Below are 20543 nucleotides of genomic sequence, written 5' to 3' on the forward strand. Positions count from 1 at the left end.
ACCGTCTCAGTAGGACTGAGATCAGGGCTTTGTGGTGGCCGCACCAAAACATTGACTTTGCAACCACTTTGGTTGTATGCTATGGGTTATTCTGCATTTGGAAGACCAACCTTTAACTTCCTGGCTTTCATATTTCTACATAATGTTCTTTCCTCCTGGTGGTATCTATTTTATGAAGTGCACCATTTCCTCTTGCATCAAAACAACACCATCGCCAGTTGGTGCTGGCGATCCAACAAACACTTCCATGTTAGTGTCGTCAAACCACAGAATATGTCTCTAAAAGTCAAGATCTTTGTCCCTGTGTGCATTTCATGCTTTTTTTGGAGTAATGTCAGTACAGGACAGTTTCACTGAAGATAATGTCACTGTCTTTGGTCAGTCTGCACTTTTTGGACCAAAAGACAGAACCTTCTTCCTGAGCAATTATAGACATGATGGTAGGACATTCCCATCATGTCTATATTTACATAAAATAGTTTGAACAGATGAATATGGTATCTTCAATCATTGGTAAATCGTTTCAAATGATAACCTAGATTTCTAGATTTCTCTTCTTGATATCTTGGCTGATCTCTTTTGGCTTTCCCATAATAAATTGTCCCTGGTGTGGCTTCAGAATGCATCCAATTAACTCTAAAGTCTCACTTAACCAATCAGATATTTCCAAAGTCATCATACTCTGGGCTTTCTCTCATTGTTTAAAGAGACAGTGATCATTCTGTGTAAATATCTCCTCACAGGTTTGGGATTTCCCCTAACTACCAACTGTGTTTCACTTTATTGTTGCGTTTGGCTCTTCTAACCCCTCAGGATAATAACTTGCTCTTTTCCAGAGAACTGCAGTGTTTCCTAAGGAGCACAGAGTCTGGTCATTAGAGTCTTTCTCTTTGCACCAAAACAAGCAGCCAGCTGAGGCTTTTCTGTGAGGCGCTGGCAGTGAACTAAATTAGCCCATAAAAGGGACAAGAAACCAAACCAATCAGTTACTGAGCCCTTCAAACCAAAATAAGGCTTTTAAAAAAATCTTAACAGATATAATGAATGTTATATAAACCCCTGTGATGTTAACTAACCACATTTGTTCAATTATATGCCCCATCACCACTACAATATATATTTTAATTAAACGTACATCACTTTTTGTCCTCTCAATAAAGACTTGACATGTTCAGAGACAATCCAAGGCCAAGCTGGATTTGCATGTATGAATATGGATGACGTGCAGTGGAGTGGGGGAGTAAACCCAGCCTGTGCTCTGAGTGAGTCAAGGCGAGACAAATAGCATTAGCATGCCCATACCTGTGTGACAAAAACAGCAGCTAGGAGCAAGCACCTAATCCTGGATCTGCCAAGAAATAAATTCACAACATTTATCTGCTATTGATACGAGAAGCTGCAGAACGCAGCAGTCAACGAGGAAAATCCCAGATGCATTTTAATAAGCCAGATTATTATTGAGATTTTAATTTGTTACGGTAAATCGGTTAAAAAAGTGAAACTCATTTAGATTTAATGCACACCGAGTGGCCTATTTCAACCATTAATGAAAATTAATTTTGATGATTATGGCCCACAGCTTAATGAAAACCTCAAATATTGTTTCACTGAAAGTTTGAATATTACATAAGACAAATGCAAAAAAATAATTATGTTGTGGCCTGGAAAATCATGTGGATTTGTCTTAATCTTTACATAATGCTGTTAATGGAAAGTTTAATGGAAGAAAAAAATATGGGTTCAAAAAAAGGTGCTGAAGCAACGTGATAAAGCAAAAATAAATGCATTTTTAATTATATACTATCAAAGAGGCAGTTTTGATGAGTTTCCAGGCACATAGTGCCATTTTATAGCACAACCAAGTAACCATGTTACCTTCAGTTGTTATAAAAATGCAACATATATCAAATATGACTTAAAATAAATTTGACTTTCTAATTTAGTGCCTTGAAATTGGGTCTCTGTCTCTTTAAAAACAGCTCTTTCTGAAACTCCGCCTTCAGGAGGCTCCTCTATTAACCCTTTAACAGCGTTTTTACCAGCGTTGCCCTGAAAAGTAGCTCCTATAATGAGCTCAGCAGTTCCAACAAATGTTTGCTAATTGCTGCTGACTAGTCTGAAGGAGCTGACTGGGGGAGGAGCTGCCTCTTGAAGGCGGGGCTAGGTCCACCCAGGCTCAGCTGAATGGTTGCCATGGAAATTAAAGGATTTCTCAAACATTTATGAAAGAATCAAGGCAAAACTCCAGATATTTTTGATGAAGTAAAGATCCAAAAAGTATATTTACATAATACTGCCCCTTTAGAAGGTATAATTGATGAATATTTTCCTAAAAACAATCTTAAATGTAGCTTAAATTAAACCACCTTGCAATAAATATTGCTATCAAAAGCTACACCGTTCACGCAAAGAGTGTCAACTGCAATATCGCAGCACCAATATCCAGAGGCGCAAAAGAACTGGAACACGCTTAATGACATGCGATGCGAAGTCTGACAGAAGCAAAGATCAGCTTTTATATCTTATTCATGCGGCTGAACAAAAGCAGCACTACTCAAGAACAAAGAGAACATCAGCGCCTCAGAAAGACGTCTGAACAGCAGTTCTGTTCCCGGAGAAGTCGGAACATTCTCCGCGGTGCATTATTAAAACCGTTCAACTCTCGGAGAGGAGTTTTAGAAACCTGACAGGCTACTACAATGGATCAAACTGAAACCACCACCCACTGTCGCACTGAGATGAAGAGGAAGACGTAGACGCTGCAGCGTGCTGTTGCACCTTCATTAACTTTGCACTGGGATTTTCAAACTGCTGCGATAAGAAAACCCATTAAAGTTTGGTGATAATTAAGCCGGGAGAGACGCACCAGGCGAAGCTCACATCATAAACGGGAAAAGGAAGTTTAGTTTTTAGAAAACAAAAGTTTTGGAAGTGATCCAGCTGCTGTGCTTTCTTTACAGATTTTATACACAGTAAAGCACAACAATCATCATCATCATCATCAAATTATCCCTGCAGATTTGAGCAGACCAGTCAAAGCCCAGACTTAAATTTGACTGAGGCAGAAATCTCAAATTGCATTAGCATAGTTTGAAGAGGTGTAGGCTTGACTTACTTATTCACCAAGTCTTAATCCAGTCGAACATCAGCAGGATTTGCTGGACAAACACATCTGATCCTTAGAAAACCAGACAACTTACAGGACTTAAAGGATCTGGTGCAGAAAGCTCGGTTCCACACACAGCAGACCTTCAGGAGATTTAGTTGCTCTAAAGCTAGCTAGCTGGCTAATCTGTGTTTTAATCCCAAATATACAGTGCTTTGTTTTACCAAAAAGATATTTAAATCTTGCATATAGACACCAAACCTTGTGATTTAACCTTTCCTGACTGAATGTGTCCGTGATAACCCAGCCAAATTTGCAGTACCGTAACTCCGGGACACTTTGCGCTATCTGAAAAATTACAACGGTTTCTGAAAGGGGAGATGTTGCACTTTCCAGCCAATATTGGGATATGACGGTAATTTCACCTCCGCCATAGTAGGGAGTGAAATTAATCTGATGAGACACTATTTTAATAGATGGTAAATTGTGAAAATAACTTGCTTGATATTGAAAGTTCCAGTTGTTATGAATAAGTGGGCAAATATATATTTACTCACAGGACATTTAAAGAACTGCGTGCAATTAAAGCAAGTAAAAATGTCCAGGCAGAGATTTGAAACTTGAGTCTTAAAGGATTAAACTGAAGAGAGCTCCGGACGTAATGCGTGTTCATCAGAAAGAGCTTTTATCTATTTTTTTCTTCACGGTCTGCAGGGCTCAGCATGAACCTCCAACGCCAAGCCCGAGCAGGGACCAGCGAGCGGCCGCTGCACACAGCTGGTCAACTGGGACTTCCACATCCAGCATCCAGGTCCGGCTCAGCAGAAGGAGGTGGGTGGGTGGCACAATCCGCACACACAGATCTGAACAGGCGCTGAGACAGTCTGACACAATAAGTCACTGAAGCCCACACACACAGGAGGTACAGAGGGGGCTCCTTTGTTGATGCTGGAGGGCGAATACGCTCAGCTGCGTCTCTGGGTCAAATACAAGGGAGAAACTGCAGAAATTTGGTTCATTTCTTGAGGAAATAATGAAGAACTGGTCCACAGGTGAGCCTCAGTAATTAGAATATAATTGAAATGTTTATTTCTCTAAAAAGCACAACAGAAAGCAGTTACAACAGTTAATCAGAAAATGTAAACATGACCAATAAAAGATGATTTAAAGTCTGAAATGCTATTTTTATGGACAGGTTAAGAGCTACGTAATCATAACAAGGAGAAACTGGAAAAATCCACAATTTTGGACGATAAATTCTTCCAGAAGTTATTGCGATAAATGATTATTTTGTCGTTTTGAGATTATAATGAACATTTAACATTTTAAATACCCAAAACAACAAATAAAATTGATTATAAAGTCTTTGTAAAGAAAATTGTCCTTTATAAAAGGGCTAGTTGAAATCAAAAGACTTTTATTATCCAGTTTTTGGTAGAAAGAGAGAAAGGAAAGAGAAAAACGATAAATAATGCAAATGGAAATTATTGAGCTCATTTGCTAACAAAGCAGAGTGGACTTATTGATGGAAAGTTTAGTGGAAGGAAAAAGTAAGGTAGACATAAACAATGGGAATTGAAGCAAAAAGGAGCCCAGATCTATGAAAACATGTACTATAAAAGTAAATATAGACTTTTCTGTGGTGAAAATTAATTAAAAATTTCTAATAAAGTAAATTTTAGGGGGGGAGAGTTATATCTAATTGCTAAAATATATTAAGAGTTATCTACAAATACAACACTCTAAAAAAAATCTGAACTCTGTTTTTAAGTTTCTCATGTCGGCAGAATCTCAAAGCAGCTTTTCCAGCGGGAAAAGTTAGAATAAAAGACATTGTTGACATTTTTAACATGTTTTAATGCTAGTAATGAGCAAAAGCTTTCACAAAGAAATTCAAAACTTGTATCCTTTCACCTGCATGTCAGATCACATCCAAACGTCATCTGTCAGTTTTTTTCTTGGAGACGAAATGAGGCAGTTTAATCTTCATCACCCACAGGCACATGAAGTGCATGAGAAGTCAGAAAACATAATGAAGGCAAAGTGAGGAGTGAGCTCATTTCCATTGTCAGACTCAAGTGGGGTGCCGGATACTTCAGTGATTTAAATTGATGATGCCGTTGCCGTCCTGAGCCTACATTCATCAACCCTTTCACCGTCTCAGCCCCGTAGCACTCAGACGCCTGTTACATCAGGAGTCACCGGGGGACGGCACTGATCTCACATCAGATTTATTCGACTCCTAGAGAGGAAATATTAAGCCGAAGCTAGGCGTAGTCATTTGCTGAAAATTATTTTTGTAGTTTTGGGTGTACGTTGCCTTACAAAGGCATTCACACCATGAACTTTTTCACATTTTGACAGGCTTTGTAAAAGAAAGAAGAGACCAAAAAATGTATGTAAAGCTGACTTTTTTGAGCCTTAAATCATATTATGTCATTCCCTTGTCAAAAGAAAATACCTAGAATGTTGCCTTGATTATTTTAATCTCCATGGCAACCATTCAGCTGTTCAGAAAGCCTTGGTGGACCTAGCCCTGCCTTCAAGGTGTAGCTCCTCTTCCTCAGAGCTGCAGTTTCCAAGCTTCTGCCTCACAGAGATCCTCTCCTCCATTCTGCTCCTTCAAACTAGCCAGTAGCAATTAGCAAACACCTGCTGGAGCTGCACATCTCATTATATGAGCTGCTTCTCGGTGCAACCCTGGTAAAAACATCATTAAATTGTTAATAGAGGAGAGATGTAGTGATGACTTCCTGAATATGGAGTTCTTAAAGAGACAGAGGCCCAATTTCAAACGTTAAAGTTAAATATCGTTTAAGCCATATTTGATTGATATATATATATATATATATATATATATATATATATATACTTTGACTTGATGTATGTAACAAAAAACAACACAATGTGGAAAAAGTTTAAAATGCACACAGCAAGGCGCTGTATACATTGTTTATCGATGTCTACATAGTTTAAACATGAATTTTAATTTCAAAAGCATCTTGGGAATAGAAACGCATGAATGTTGCTTCCTAAGTCTAATGTCAGTCATCTCCTCCATATCGCTGCTGCTACATTTTGTCCGGTAACATTAAGCAGAGCGGACAGTCTTCCATCTTACATGTCTCCTGAGTCTTTGTTATTGGCTCTCTAAAGCCGTCCTGGTGGAGTTTTCTGACAGGAGTGCTGATCAAAGAGCCTCAGTGAGACTCATCTCTGAGGAGATTCTGGCCACGCTGCCTTTTAGTTAATCACCAGTTCACTAACCAGCCCGATTTCCTCTTTCGATCTGAAAAAAGTGGACGGTTTAATCCCTTTCTTGTGAGTCTTCTGATAAGAAGCTTTTGAGGGAACGTGAAGTTTCTGAGTCTTGGTTCCCTCAGCAGATCTCCACCTGGGAGGAAAGCTTTACTTTAGCCCAATTACCTGCTATCTGTCATGTAATGCTCTGCTGAATGTTGCTCTAAAATACGCCTAAAGGCATAAAAAAGTGGATTTAGGTTCCTGGAGGTAGCAGCCGGATCAGTAAATGGCTTTCCCAGAAGCCATGTTTAACCCAAACTCTGAAGCTTTATGTGAGCTGCACCCCGGAGGCGGGAGCTACAAAACAGGGCCGGTAAGTTGATTAGTAACTGCATGATGCAAGCAGCAACAAAACCACAAACACGGATACATAAACGTGATTGAAAAGGATACACCTAGAGGGACTCACAATATTACAGCATCAATCTAATTACTGCCAGCGAAACGCTACGAACCAATCGCTCATGTGAATTATCGAGGCGCAGCCAATGAATGGATTCCAGCTCCAATGGTAGGGGGAAGGTTGAAGGATGTTGGTGTGTAATGTGTGTTTTAACAGATAATTTCTCTAAGAGTTGATGAGTTTGTTGACCTGCTTTGGCGCAAAGTCGATCCAAGACGATCCTCACATTGATCCTTCGTATTGATCAGCTTCGACTGAAAGAAGACCTTTCCCACGCAGGACGTTTAATGGCTTGTTTGACGGATAAGCAGATGCTAACGTTGGGAAGGTCATATTTCACCTCAGTGATTCTAGTTGATGGTTCTGCACCCGAGCAACCCATTGATCTTCAGCGGAATGAGACGGCAGACAGATCCAGGAAGAAAAACCCAGAACAATAAGAGAAACTCGGAGAAAGTTTCACAGAAATTCAAGTAATTTTGAAATGGGAAGTGAGAGCGCCATTAGAGAGGCTGTGCTGGCAAGTGTTCATGAATAAAACGTCCTTTTACTGGTCGTCTAATGGAGCTTTTCAAAGGCGAATGTTGGACATTTTCCCTCCGGCTTTTATTTTTATAAGTTCAGAAGAAAGAAATTTTAAATTGGAGAAGATATGGTCAGACGTAGTAACAACTTCTGCTGTAATCACCTCGACTGAGTAGCATTTGTTGGCTACTTTAAGATTTTTCAATCGCAGTAGATTGAAGTAAATCAATATTTACTTTTCAATTTTTACTTTTCAATGGTAGATACATATTCTTCGGTAACATTAGATTTTCTTTTAATTGCATGTTGAATTGCATGTTTTTAAAATCAATTGATAGATGCACTAAAGTGTGGATTTAACTGTAGTAAAAATGTATTAATTTTAGTAGGTTTTTTTAGACTTTTCTATCCCGTGTATAACTTTACCCGTCAGAGGAAATCCTGGTCATAACTCACAGCTTGAAGTAAGTCCAGCACGGCTGTGGTTAAGTAACTTTTATTATTTAATATAGCCTGCAGTCCTGGCTGAAAGACAGAGAATAAAATGATACAAAAAGCCAAAAATTGTATTTAGAGCCTGAGAAAGCTGGGGCCTTCTACCACCCTCCATCTTATCACAGTTCAGAGAGCCCTGTAATTGAAAAGGAGATTCGGCTAGCGTGTCCTCACAGATGGTGCATCACATTTCTGAGACAATAATAGGATTGTGAACCTCGCCATTCAATATCTCCCCTCAACCATTGAAGGCTCAAAGTGAGGAGACGAAGTTTCGCAGCGGATCTCAGCCTCTTGTGCCTCAGTCTGAGTCAGGCCTCACGTGGCACCTTAACTCTGGCCTGATGGGAGCCAGCTCATCGCTAAGTCACACTCCTGAAGACGTGTGACTGTTTGAGCACTTTTACAGAGACTGTGAGGCTTTGAAAAGGAGGGGAAATGAGACCCAGAGAAAAGACTCCAGGGAAGACGGGCTCCTTTTGGGTGCAGAGCCATTTTCAGACGGGATTCTTAAGCTGGATCCGATGGTGGAATGAGCTGCCATCTTAAGAAAGGTCAGATTTCTGAATTCAATTTTTGAATTAGATCCACATCAAGCTGATTTCCTGGTTAAGGATTGATGCACAATACTGTAAAAACAATTGGTAAAACTATATATTAATGCTTTGCGCACCCTAACCGCAAACATTAATGGATTTTATTTTCCGTCCTTTTTCCTCTGAACAAAAAAGAGCCCCTCTGAAATCATTATGCCCTATAATAAATCTCACATTACTGTTCCAAATGCCACACAAGTAGTCCTTCTGTTATACTTGAGTCCCCCAGAATGTATGTGCACGCCACTGTTGACCAAACGAAGCAGCACACTAAAGAAGTTCGTAAAAAAAGCCTCTTTAGCGTTTGGCACCATTCGTTTTGACACAGCAAACATGTCCAATAAGTTGCTTTGATCAGAGCAAAACCACATTTTTGGGGCAACATTAAAACTCAATGCAGTGAAAACTACCTCCCTAAATCACCTTCGCTAAGTCACACGTACCTCGAGAGTGAAAATTCTCAAACTTAATGTTTAGATCAACGCATTAGAATGGCCCAGTCTAAATCCAGACCTGAAACCATTTCAGAATCCAAATCAAGACCTGATTTTCCCAAACATTCCTCATCCAGTGGGACTTAACCTTAATAGTCATTTTTGACAAATGTTGATTTTACCTTTATATTTCTTTGGAAACCATTAATATTGCCTTATGTTGTATAATTTTTTTCAGCACAACCCAAACCTTGTTTTTAAACGTATATTTGTCTTTTGGATATACTGTGATTGCATATTAAACCTGGAGTCACATGAAAACATAAAATCCAAGTTTGAAAATTGTTAATTTTTTCACTGTGAAACCCACAAATATTCACAATGAATGGTTTTTATAACTTAGAATGAAAATGTATACGGTAAATTTCTTAAACTGATATAAAAATATTGCAAATAACACAATTTTAAAAAATTATTAGCATGATCATTTGTTTGTATACAACTTACATCATTGGTCAATTTTGCACTTCTTTCACACCGTTCCTCCATTCCCACTTCTCATTGTTACTCTTTTCATTGTTACTTGCGCAACTTTCCTGTGTTTTTCAGCAGCAAAATACAGCCCATAATTATTCATTGAAGATGTGAGATTTACAATAACAGATATCTAATGTTGCATTTCATTTTTTACGTTTGTAAGCCCAGAATAGCTGGTTCTTAGCATTTCTTTGACATTCAGAAAAGCATGGTTTAATTATTTTAGAACAACTCAGGTTTCACTTTACCTATTAACACAATTCAAACGTTTCCACCTTAAACACAAGTTGAAAGTCTTGCTGCTACGCTACGCGTCCATGGACTCCTAATTATTAAGGCAGAACCAAGGCTCACCCATTAGGTAGGCAACTATCTTGCACATTGTGGCCCCGAAGATGAAATCCCCCAGGATGTTTGGGATGAGCGTGAAGGGCATGCAGAAGATGGCCATCATCAGGTCGCTGACCGCCAGCGACAGCAGGAAGGAGTTGGTGACGGTCCGCATGCGTTTGTTCAGCATCAGGACGACGATGATCAGCAGGTTGCCGAAGACGCTGAGCAAGAAGATGAGTGAGTAGAGCAGGATGCGGAAGGAGTCCATCTCTGTCGGAGACAAAAACAATCAGCTTCATGAAGGAACTGTGTTTTTTACATGGTTTAATTATACTTATCAGTGCGCAATGTTGTTGTTGCAGTCAAGACAGGAAGTAAAAACAAATGGAAGAACACATAAAGTAGAGAAAGGGAGATTAATAAATTAGTTTGATAAGAAAACTGTTCATGTAGCGGTTTATGTGAGAAATGAACTATAATAAAATGAAATGATCCCAATAATATCTCCATATGAGAATCACAGTCACTACAAACCAGGCAAATGACACAGCTCTGTTGCATAAACAAGACTAAAGTCTTTACAGGACCCAATAATATGACATAAACAGCACTTAAAATTGTGCCAGCGCCAATATTTCCCAGTGAGCTGAGCAATAATTGTAACAATCTCCAAGAAAAAATAAAGATAAATATCATCATCATGGCAGAGCAGAGTGTCGCGTCATGCACCGGGGGAAAACGAGACGTGAATTATAAGGATCGTCTACATTTATCACTGGAGCAGAGCCAGAGGAGAATCCAAAGGCGTTTTAGACTGGAAGAATGACTGATTTAATGTTGTTATGATGAAAAGCGGCAGGAATAAATTTAATGCAAAGATTTGTATTCAGTAGAGCATCATAGAACAGAGGTACAAAGACACAAAACTTTCGAGATGAAATAATGTTGGGTTCAGGAGAAGAAAACTTGGGGTGATTTCAGAGGTAATTTTAGGAAAAAAAGGTATCACCATTTTATGTGTTTTCTCAAATTGTGTAAATATTACAAAATGGATCAAAAATAATCTAGAATATTCGTAAGAACACACAAAGTTCAACCTTAATCTCAAGAAGCAAATTCCTTAATCCAGGAATTAAGTCCTAACTCTTAATTCCTTGTTAATTGTTGGTTTTGAAATAAAAAATGTCCTTCAGAATATGAAAATATGCTATCTGGATTTTTATGGGAAAGCTGGCAAAATAACTGGCTAGGCTAGCTTAGCCTAAAATAGCCACGCTACATTTAAGATTAAAACAGTGCCTTTGAAACTAATTTCACCGACAAAATACTTGTTTAAGAATATCTTAGTGTTAATTTTTTTTAACGATATTTCTCTTATCTATACAATGTTTACACTTACCCTCACTTAAAGTGCTAGCCCCCCCTACTGGCCTGGAGTAGCATAAACTCATTTTCCCGATTTCCCAGTGGTTATTTATTAAGTTTAAATAGCTTCACATATGCATTGACATTACTAACAAAATCTAATTAGCCTTATTTCATAGATAATATTTAGCATGACGGTGATATTAGATTTAAATAATTTGCTTAACTTGACATAAATCCCTAGAACTTGCAATCTTGGACTTTAAATTCATAATCAATTTCCTGAAATAAAACCTGGACCTAAACAGACTGGTCCAGTATTTTGGAATAAGTGTCGTTTAGATTATTTCCTAACTCCCAAGCATCAGAGTGGTCCAGCCTGAGGGTTTTGGGGTTGCTCCCTTCACTGACACCAGCCTGTGACAGTGAGCCTGTTTGAGAATGAGAGCATTTGACAGGACAAGGTCGAGGTCAGCCATGTGCTTCGCTGACCGGGTCCACGACTTGAAGACAAGTCTAAAGGTCTTCAGCTGGGCCTGCAGACAGCATGCAGCCTGGATGATTAACCAAAGCAGGACAGGGATTTAACATTTCTCTCATATAAATGGCTTCACTATCACCCAGCAGGAGACATTTTTATTTTCACTCTCTTCTTGTTCTCCATCCAAGACCCGTTATTGGCATTCCAGTGATTTTAAAACGGCTAAACCAAAGAGGCAAAAGTCAACACCTGGCATTTAGATTTAGATCATCTTGCTAAAGGGCGAAATGAAAGCTAAGCAACAGGAAGAATTCAAAGTGAGGCTTGCTTGTGTCTTTCTGATTTGTCAATTAAAATCTAGCTAAATGGCTAGCCAAACTTAGCTTCGACAAAATCAAAATGGTTTCAGTACGAGCAGTTCGTCATAGTTTATTAATTACACAGTTTATAAACATATAAAACTTATTTAACTCCGCTATTCAAAGAGAAAGATCGGTTATTGGCCCAAAAACTGCAATCAATGGACCCCTAGTTTGGGTCTTTTGTGAATACTTTAATTTTACAGCTAAAACCTAGCTAAAAGATTAGCCAGCTGTTAGCTCCTGCAAAATGTAGAGATAATAATAATGCTTTCAGTTTCTGGAAATTGAAAGGAAACAGTTTAAAAAGATGTCAAACATATAAATTGAGTTTCTGCTAGAAGCTGAGTTTATTTTGTAGTTGCTGTAAAATTAAAGAAAATAAAACTGAGTGTTTTTCAGGTTCTTGTAAAATGGGAAATGGAGCAGGAATTGCAATAAGATTTTTATAATGTTTTGAGACCATAGTTAATATCCAAGCAATTGTTTCTAATTGCCACAGAAATCCCCATATGTGCTGTACACCAAAGATAAACGAAAGGAGGCCTGAACCCATGACACTGCTGGAAATGTTAATCACGTCTGTCAGTGTCGAGTTAATTCAGTCTCAGTCATGGAAAGACAGGTTTCCAACACATAAGTGAGTAGAGTTTACATCACAGAGCAGAAACACACATTCAGCGCTGCCATTGAAGAAATTCCTGCCCAAATATCATGTAGAGAGCTGCCACTGGCCAGACAGTCTGCTTTATGATTAGGTGTGATGTGAAAAATTATTTATGTATCGACTGAGTGCCAGCGGTACAGCATGGTGGATGTGTTGCGCCTGAAGACTGCAGGGTGATTTTCCCTGGTTCCTTTGACTCAACCAGGCATGACAGGTGTGTTTAAATCCACTATCATACATACGCTGCGGATAAAAGCGAGGCATCACCTCTGAAATGCTTACCTGCTACAAAATTGAGCATTTTTGGTTTGATCTATGACAGAAACACCATTGCTACCATTTATTAAACCACTGCTTTCCCCAATTTTCCTGCAATCTCATCCATAATTTTGCTTTTCCACACATGATTAAAGTGTCATTACATTGCATTACATTATTATCAGTGTAGTCAAACAACAAAAGCATATCACTATTAGAGAGCTCTGTCATCTGTTAAAGGTAGGGTTGTGGAAGAAGGAGAGTGCTTTTACAACCTCTGTAGTTGGGTTGGATCTTGGTGTGATTCACGTTTAAATCACTTCAGGGTTCATAAATAACGAGCAATAAAAATCTAAGAGCTACAAAGAAACAGCTGCAGCCTTGTCCTTTTAATTACAACATTGCTGTGGTGGTATTTCATTGAGAAAATACCTGATAGATGAGTTCAAAATGCTTCCTAGCATCCAATTCTAATTATTTCCTTATTTTTAAATAAGCTTAAAAGGCTTTTCTGCTAGAAACATCCAGAGTTGGGTAGTAACTAGTTACATTTACTTGAGTAACTTTTGTGGAAAAGTTTAGGAGTATTTTTACTGTGCATTTAGTTTAGTTTCTGTGAATCCTGAGGCTTCACTTAAAAAGAGTTGTCATTTCAGATCTCCACTTCGAAGTTTTCAAGCAACTTTTTGTTAGCATCTCAATCAGATTAAGCTCTGATTTGACTAGGCCACACTAAAACCTTGATTTTATTTAATGTTTTTGAGCAATTCAGAGGTAGACTTTCTGTTGTGCTTTCAGCATCGTCTTTCAGGAGCAAATTATAACAAATTGTAAAGGTTCCATACCATCACACTACCACCACCGTGTTTGGCCTGCAGTGCTTTAGTCGTTCTTCTGTTTTGTTGTTTTTGTTTGTGTTTGAATAAAAACCCTCGCATTGATTCATTGGAATCTCATGACTTTGTAACAATTTCCCAACTTGATATTAATGACTTTGTTTCTCATTTCATCTTTAATTTAGACCTTTTAGCCTACTTTATGTTGTCAGACACGTTGTATTTAAGTGATTTTATGAATTCATTAATTAAAAAATGAGTGAGTTACTTTGTCACATTGGGCTAGGTTCGTTCATCTTGCTTTTTTCCCGAAAGCTTGTGACAAAAAAGCAAAAATAAAGAAGTGTCCGAAAAGACAAATTTAGAAAGCTTCTAAAATAAGCAGAACATGAGTCAGAGGGAGGCCTTGGCAGCAGCATAATAACTATTTTCCTTTGTAAATATTTAATGCGGCAGGAAGTGCGCCCATAGGATCAATGCTGAACATCAAGGACGCACATAAAGAAGCTGTGAAGGAATTGCTTTCTCCGCTCCCGGGCATCGCTCAACAAGATACTTTGAGAAGTTAAAGGAGCTTTATCACTTGAATCAGCATCAATATTCACCTTTTGGTTCTGGTGATTTTCAAGATATTAAAGGGGAATGAAACCGTACCTCCTTAGTAAGGGAAGTTTCTTTAAATGTAGTTTTGTTGCATCATAAACCTCACTACATTCTAGCTGATGCAATCCCAACTAAGCCGCGGCTTGCATCAGAATGCACAGCCACATGTGTTATAATCCCTTCTCACCTCCATGTTTCGCATCCAGTTACCTGACCCCTGATTAAACACCTACACGGCACAGGCAGCCGCCGCGCTGCTGGCCAGCAAAAAAACCCAAATGTCTTCTAATTGGCGCAGCTTGTAAGACACACAGCACACGCCGGCCCAAATGTGTTATTGATTTTCATTAGCTGGCGGCAAGTCAAAAGAGGATGGAGCTCTTCGGTGTGGCCTGAGGTGTATTATCGTTCTCACAGCTTAAAGGACTGAGCGCTGAATGTGGTCGGTGCAACTGGATCTCTGCTAATTCACGTCTAAAAATAAATCCCATCATTTGTCTCAAAATAATGACTTTCTTTTCAATTTACCACCTGTTGCTTTAGCAACGAGTAACTGAATCACCTTGCAGTGTTCAAACCGGATCAGTGGTTGAACTTCTTTCTATCAAATGGTGACTTTGCTGTTTCTGCTAAATGTTTGCATCACTTTTTGTAGAGAGGAGGATTTAACGTAGGCCTGTTCCGATAACAAATGTTGAGACCATTTTCAAGTAGTATGATGGTAATGGCGTAATAATGCAAGAAGACATTCAAACATTTAAACACCAGAACTAGAAGACATTTAAAATAATCGAGATACAAATAAAATTAATTACGAAGACAAAATTGTATTTAAAAAATGCCCTAGTTGAGACCAAACTGAAGACTTTTACCATCCAGTTTTTGGTGGAAAATCATGAGAAAAACAATGAAGGCTTAATTTTAAAGTGTGTATTTTTACATTATGTCCCTTCTGGCTCTGTACAATCTAGTGACCACTATTGGTTTCTACAATAAAACTCAAACTCGCTCGTTTTCCTTGGCCTACTCCATAATACCGCAACAAAAAAAATACTCAGAGGTTTGTAGTCGTCGACTTAAAGTAAAAAACTTCAAAGGGTATCAATCATTTTTCAAGGTACAGCAATCTCTCCTAACCTCAGTGACTTTCAGAAATCTCAGTGCACATTTGATCGTTTTGATCCCTGGATGTTTTCTCAAGTTCAAAAGACGTACAAAAAACTGTTTTTAGAGCACAAAGGTAAGAGCTTACAACATTTATTGTTCTCACAAGAGATTTGATCAGGAGACGGGGGATCTGCTGCTTCCCCTTATCTTCCATTTCCTATATGGAAAAGTCGCTGGGTTTAAAAATGATTCGGCTTTTGTTCCCCACCATGTTCGGTAGCTGGGTTGTGTTTGGAGACAGATATGATTTCTGATTGAACCGCTGCACTCCCACATGCCGACACTGCATTACAAGCAAATGAACCCTTTGACAGCAATTATCATGCTGCTCAGTGCGCATAAGTCCGTCTGCATTTTATCACTGTAATGAGGGGGTTGCTATATGCGATAGTCAGCCCTCCAATCTAGCTAAATAAGCCATCTCACCATGAGTGATTAATATTGACTCCACACTACATTCAGATTTTGCAGCAGGAAACTCTTTATTTGTAGTATATATTTAATCACCCATGAAGGCTGTATTTATATTAACTTTCAGTGCCAGTCGTTTTTCCTTTTTTTCCTGCATGTTTCACCACATTTACACTGAGTGTTTTGACTCAAAATCATGCAAACGGATTAAAAAATAAGTTAAAATCTTCACGGAAATGAAACTTCGTGGCATTTTGGCTCATGATTGTTTAAACAAAAACATTAGGCAGAGTTACTGCTGCAGTCTGTCCTCAGGGTGACAAATTGGGTTAATTATATCCATGCTGCGGTCTTTGGAAAACAATGGCAGGAAGCAAGATGGCTGCAAAAAGCTGTCAGTCAATTATGCATCAATTAGGATTGGGATGCCTGAGTGGCTTCAGTCAGTCTGTTTGTTAAATATATTAATTTATTGTATACAATAAATTAATATTGTTAAATTAATAAATATTGTTAAATTAAATTAATATTGTTAAATTAATATTCATTTTCTGTTTGTATACAAACAGAAAATACTTTAGTGAATCTTCCATTTGCATTTTTATTAGAAATGATTGAGTACTGAGGTGGTTCTCAAACTGTGGGGTGCACCTCTTAATGTGTACCTGCTGGAATGATTTTTGGCCTTTTTTTTTTTAATTCTTTCTCCAATTTGCCATTTTATGCTTTTCCAACGTGGTTATTAAAAATACAGTTGTTTCCTACCCTAACTTTTCATGTATTTAATCATTTCAAACACACTTTGACTTGGATTCTGATCCATTCCTTTCTAGTCGCAGATCTGCACTCTGTGGGTCGTAGACCATTTTTTTCCACCTCAAAAAAATAAAAAAATAAAAATGTTTACCAAATGCCTGGATTTATGAAAGTAAGAACATTTTTGTAGATGGGTGAAAATAATCATTATAAAATATTATTTGCTGTTGGAAATGACACAAGAAGTGAATGACTGTTTATATATTTTAGTTTTCCAGTAAAAAGGATTTGCCAGAAAGATGTGATTTGTGGACCAGATAATAGGATCTGCAGCATTCTTGGCTGTTATTTTGTAAAGTTTATCATTTATTGCACCACAGTGTTTCTCCAGTTTAAATCCCCGATTGTAACAAGTTCATTTCTCATTTGAAATTATTTAAAACTCTTGGCATCAACATGATCGTTCTGGAAAATGTTGGTGTGGCATATTAACATGCCGAATTTGTACTTTTCTTAATCTGATTGGTTTTTGAACAGTAAAACATGATGTTTCAGATTGCTGCACTGCTTGAGTTACGGTCAAATCTTTGAACTTCTTTTTAAAAGAAAAACCAAAAATAGGCACACATTGCATCAGTTTTCACATCTGATAAATACATTTAAATGAAATATTTATTTCATTTTACATTCTCTGATTAATACGCTATAGACAAAAGAGGATTTTTATTTTTAAACATCAGTGTTTTTAAAATATAGTGACTAAAATGCAACACTTAGGGATTGTTACACTGTAAAATTGAGTAATAATTTAAGTTTGCATCCTGCTTTTGCTAATTAATGCTAATGTCAAGATTGCTAGCATGCTAACTTTCTTAACCGCTCAGCAGTTGTTGATAATCTTATCTGTCACTCTCAAGAAATATATTTATAGACCCCCTTTTAACGAAAATTTAAAAGCGCTTAGCTTATTTAGTTCAGTACATTCAAAACATTTAGTTGAATTTAAATGCTTTATTTAGCAATCCTTTAGCTTTAGCTCAGAAATATGAATCAAATTACTCAAATAAGCAGAGGCCTCTTTTATACAGGATTTCCCTTTTCTTTCAGTTCACGTTTCAGTACAATTAAAACTTACTTCTAACACCTATTAGAGGAGCTGCATCTTCAGGGATTCCTGTAATGAAATACGCCCTTCGCCAAGGTGTTTGCTATCTGAATCCCCTAAGTTATTATGTCAGAACCAAGCCAGAGGCCTGTTTAATTCTACAGAAATAAAAGTGCTGTCCAGTTTATAATTAGACTTTTTGTCACACTGTGGAGGCCATTAAATACACAGAGTGAAAATCTGTTTCTTGTCAAAGTGTAGATACGTAGTTAAGGGTCATTCATCATATTCTTAAGCTGGACAATCTTCCAACTTTTAGGTTGGAACCGTATGAATTTTATTTACTCTAACATAATTTGCAGGTCATATTGAAAACACCACAGCTGTGGAAATGCTGGACTGAAATACTCAAGATGTGCACTGTAAAAAAGAATAAAAAAACCTTCTACCATCTCATAACAACAAAATAAAAAAATGTCATGCATTTTGAATACTGTTCACTGAACCTTTATACCATTATCGGACTTGGTGAAGCCGTGCACCGCCAACGATCCTCATTGGTAATTTATTTAAAAATTATTGGCCCAAATAGTGGTAAACCCCAAAATGATTAAAAATAGGGTGCAAAACAAAGTTTTGAGAAAGTAGTGCACAATTAAACTGAATGTATTTCTTCTTCAGAATTTCAGAAAATACTTTAAAGTAAAATAAAATGGATTTGACATTTAAAGATATAGAAACTGTGCAAAGTTCAGTGGCATAGTGCTCACTTAGATTTGATATTTTTGTGTGTTACACACCTTTCTCTTTATAAATAACACAGCAGTAACTAGAAACATGTTCCATTCTAAGTTCATGTTTCCACCAGGAAGATTATTGGTGCTGCACAGCCTCCAACTGCCATTACCCTTATTTTAAAAAAAATACCAAACCACCCTTAATATGACAGTAATTTAAAGGTTCAGGAAATATTATGTTAGCTTGAACATCAGAGGTTTAAAACAACAGAAGTCTGTTTTGGTCCTTGCTTTGCACCCTGGTGCTATCGGTGTGTATGCAGCTAACAGATCATCTGCAGCAGCAAGTTCCCGTGGTCTCCCTTTGAAAAACTGTGTTCATTTAATGCTTATGAAATCCCTTCGTGCTCACTTGCAAGCTCTCAGAAGGATGGAGTGAGCTCAGCAAAGTGCCACTTTGAATCAACCGGGGAACAGAGTCCAAGCAGAGCCAAGGTGCGGATACAGATGTTGCTCCACATAGGCAGGACCCCGTCTGACCCCACCTGCTCTTAAGAGTCTGCAGCCATTAATGCGATGGGATGCATGTCAGCTGTGCTTTACAGCTTCTTTATAAGCTGCCGGCGCCTCAATACCTCAAATAGCAATCCTAATAAGTAACACATCCGTTTGGATCACAGCAAATGAAAAGAAACGCAAAGGAATATGTCAGAGCACACATTTGCTGTTGCTGATATATCAATACTCTGGTTAAAGCTTAGAATTGGCCAATGAATACAGCTAGAAGGAAAACATGTGGATTTGACGTTTTCTGTTTAATCTGACTGAGCTTGAAATTTCCACCTTTACGAGCAAAATGGGTAGAAACAAAACCCAAAAGTCTTGGTTCCACTGGGGAGTAACTCAAGGTTTTTATATATATTTTATTTTCAAAAATGGGAAAAAAAAATTATATTTTTCCTTCAGCTTCACAGTGATTCTCTAATTAGTGTTTTCTGTTGCATAAAAGTCCAAAAAACACATTGAACTTTGTTACGTAAGACACCAAAAGGGTGTAATGTACGACTCTCTACATACATTACACTTTTTTGAGACCAAATATTCAGTGATTTGGTTTGGTTCAGTCTTGGATATGGTGGACTGGTATCTTTTTCTCCTGAAATCCAACTAGTTTCAAACTGTGTTCAAATGTAGCCGATAAAGTTTACTTTAAAATGTCAGTGCTACCACCTGGTGAGATAGAAGAGAAGAAAAAGGAGAAAATATTCCAGTTCAAAAACAGATTTTTTTTCTGTCTGTACAACACAGAAAGAAACACCCTGAGTTATGTCCTCCACTCACTCTACCTGCAGGTAATGCTAAGTCAGTCAACATTTAGCTGACTTGTTACTAGCATTTCATACTATTTGGACATACTGTTGAGGGTCTGCTTGCATTCAGGTTTGGGTTCACCTAAATGTGTTAGCAAAGCAGCTTACTGAAAAAGTTAGCCACACAGGTACAACCAGTTATTCAGGCGCTCAAAGTTAGCTTGCTATTTAGCTTCCATACTCAGACCTTCTAGGAATGTTTGCAGCAACAACTATATTTTTCTGACTGCAGCAATGGTCTTGAAAATTGTCCCACACTGGTTTAGGTCTTGGACTTTGTCTCACCACTCTCACAGCTTTGGGACGCTTGTGTCTTAGGATGTATTCACATCAAGGAAGTCTTTTGGTCTTTTGAATTTCAAGAGCAGCTCATACAACGTAGGTATGACCCACAACATGCTGGCAGCAGCTTCGCTATGCAGAAAACGGTGGATAATGTACAATTTCAGCACAATCAGTACATGCAGTAGTAACATTGAAAACACTGAAGTGCTCATTTTAACATCATGTCCAGAAACTGTGGCTCAGGAAGCCCAAAATGACATATTTCCTGCTGTTGCTTTGGATCGAGGCCGATCTGTATTCACACCGGAAGCAAACCGCACCAGAGTTTATTTGGAAGACGACTGAGACTACTTCCAAAAGTGGATCTCCTTCCGGTTGTTTGGTCCGCAGCAGGGTTCACTTAAGTGCATT

General features: G+C 38.1%; 1 protein-coding gene across 1 annotated transcript in view; it reads right to left on the reverse strand.

Annotated features, from left to right (window-relative positions):
* cckbra (cholecystokinin B receptor a) overlaps window positions 1-20543 on the reverse strand; it is a 34073-nt gene that overhangs the window by 11238 nt on the left and 2292 nt on the right. Inside the window, exon 2 of the mRNA XM_088013340.1 lies at window positions 9754-10002. Within this exon, the coding sequence (XP_087869466.1) occupies window positions 9754-10002 (249 nt within the window). The remainder of the gene's footprint in view (window positions 1-9753; window positions 10003-20543) is intronic.

Source organism: Poecilia mexicana, unplaced genomic scaffold (genome assembly GCF_051168715.1).
Source record: "Poecilia mexicana isolate PSO_F unplaced genomic scaffold, ASM5116871v1 scaffold_2, whole genome shotgun sequence".
NCBI lineage: Eukaryota > Metazoa > Chordata > Actinopteri > Cyprinodontiformes > Poeciliidae > Poecilia > Poecilia mexicana.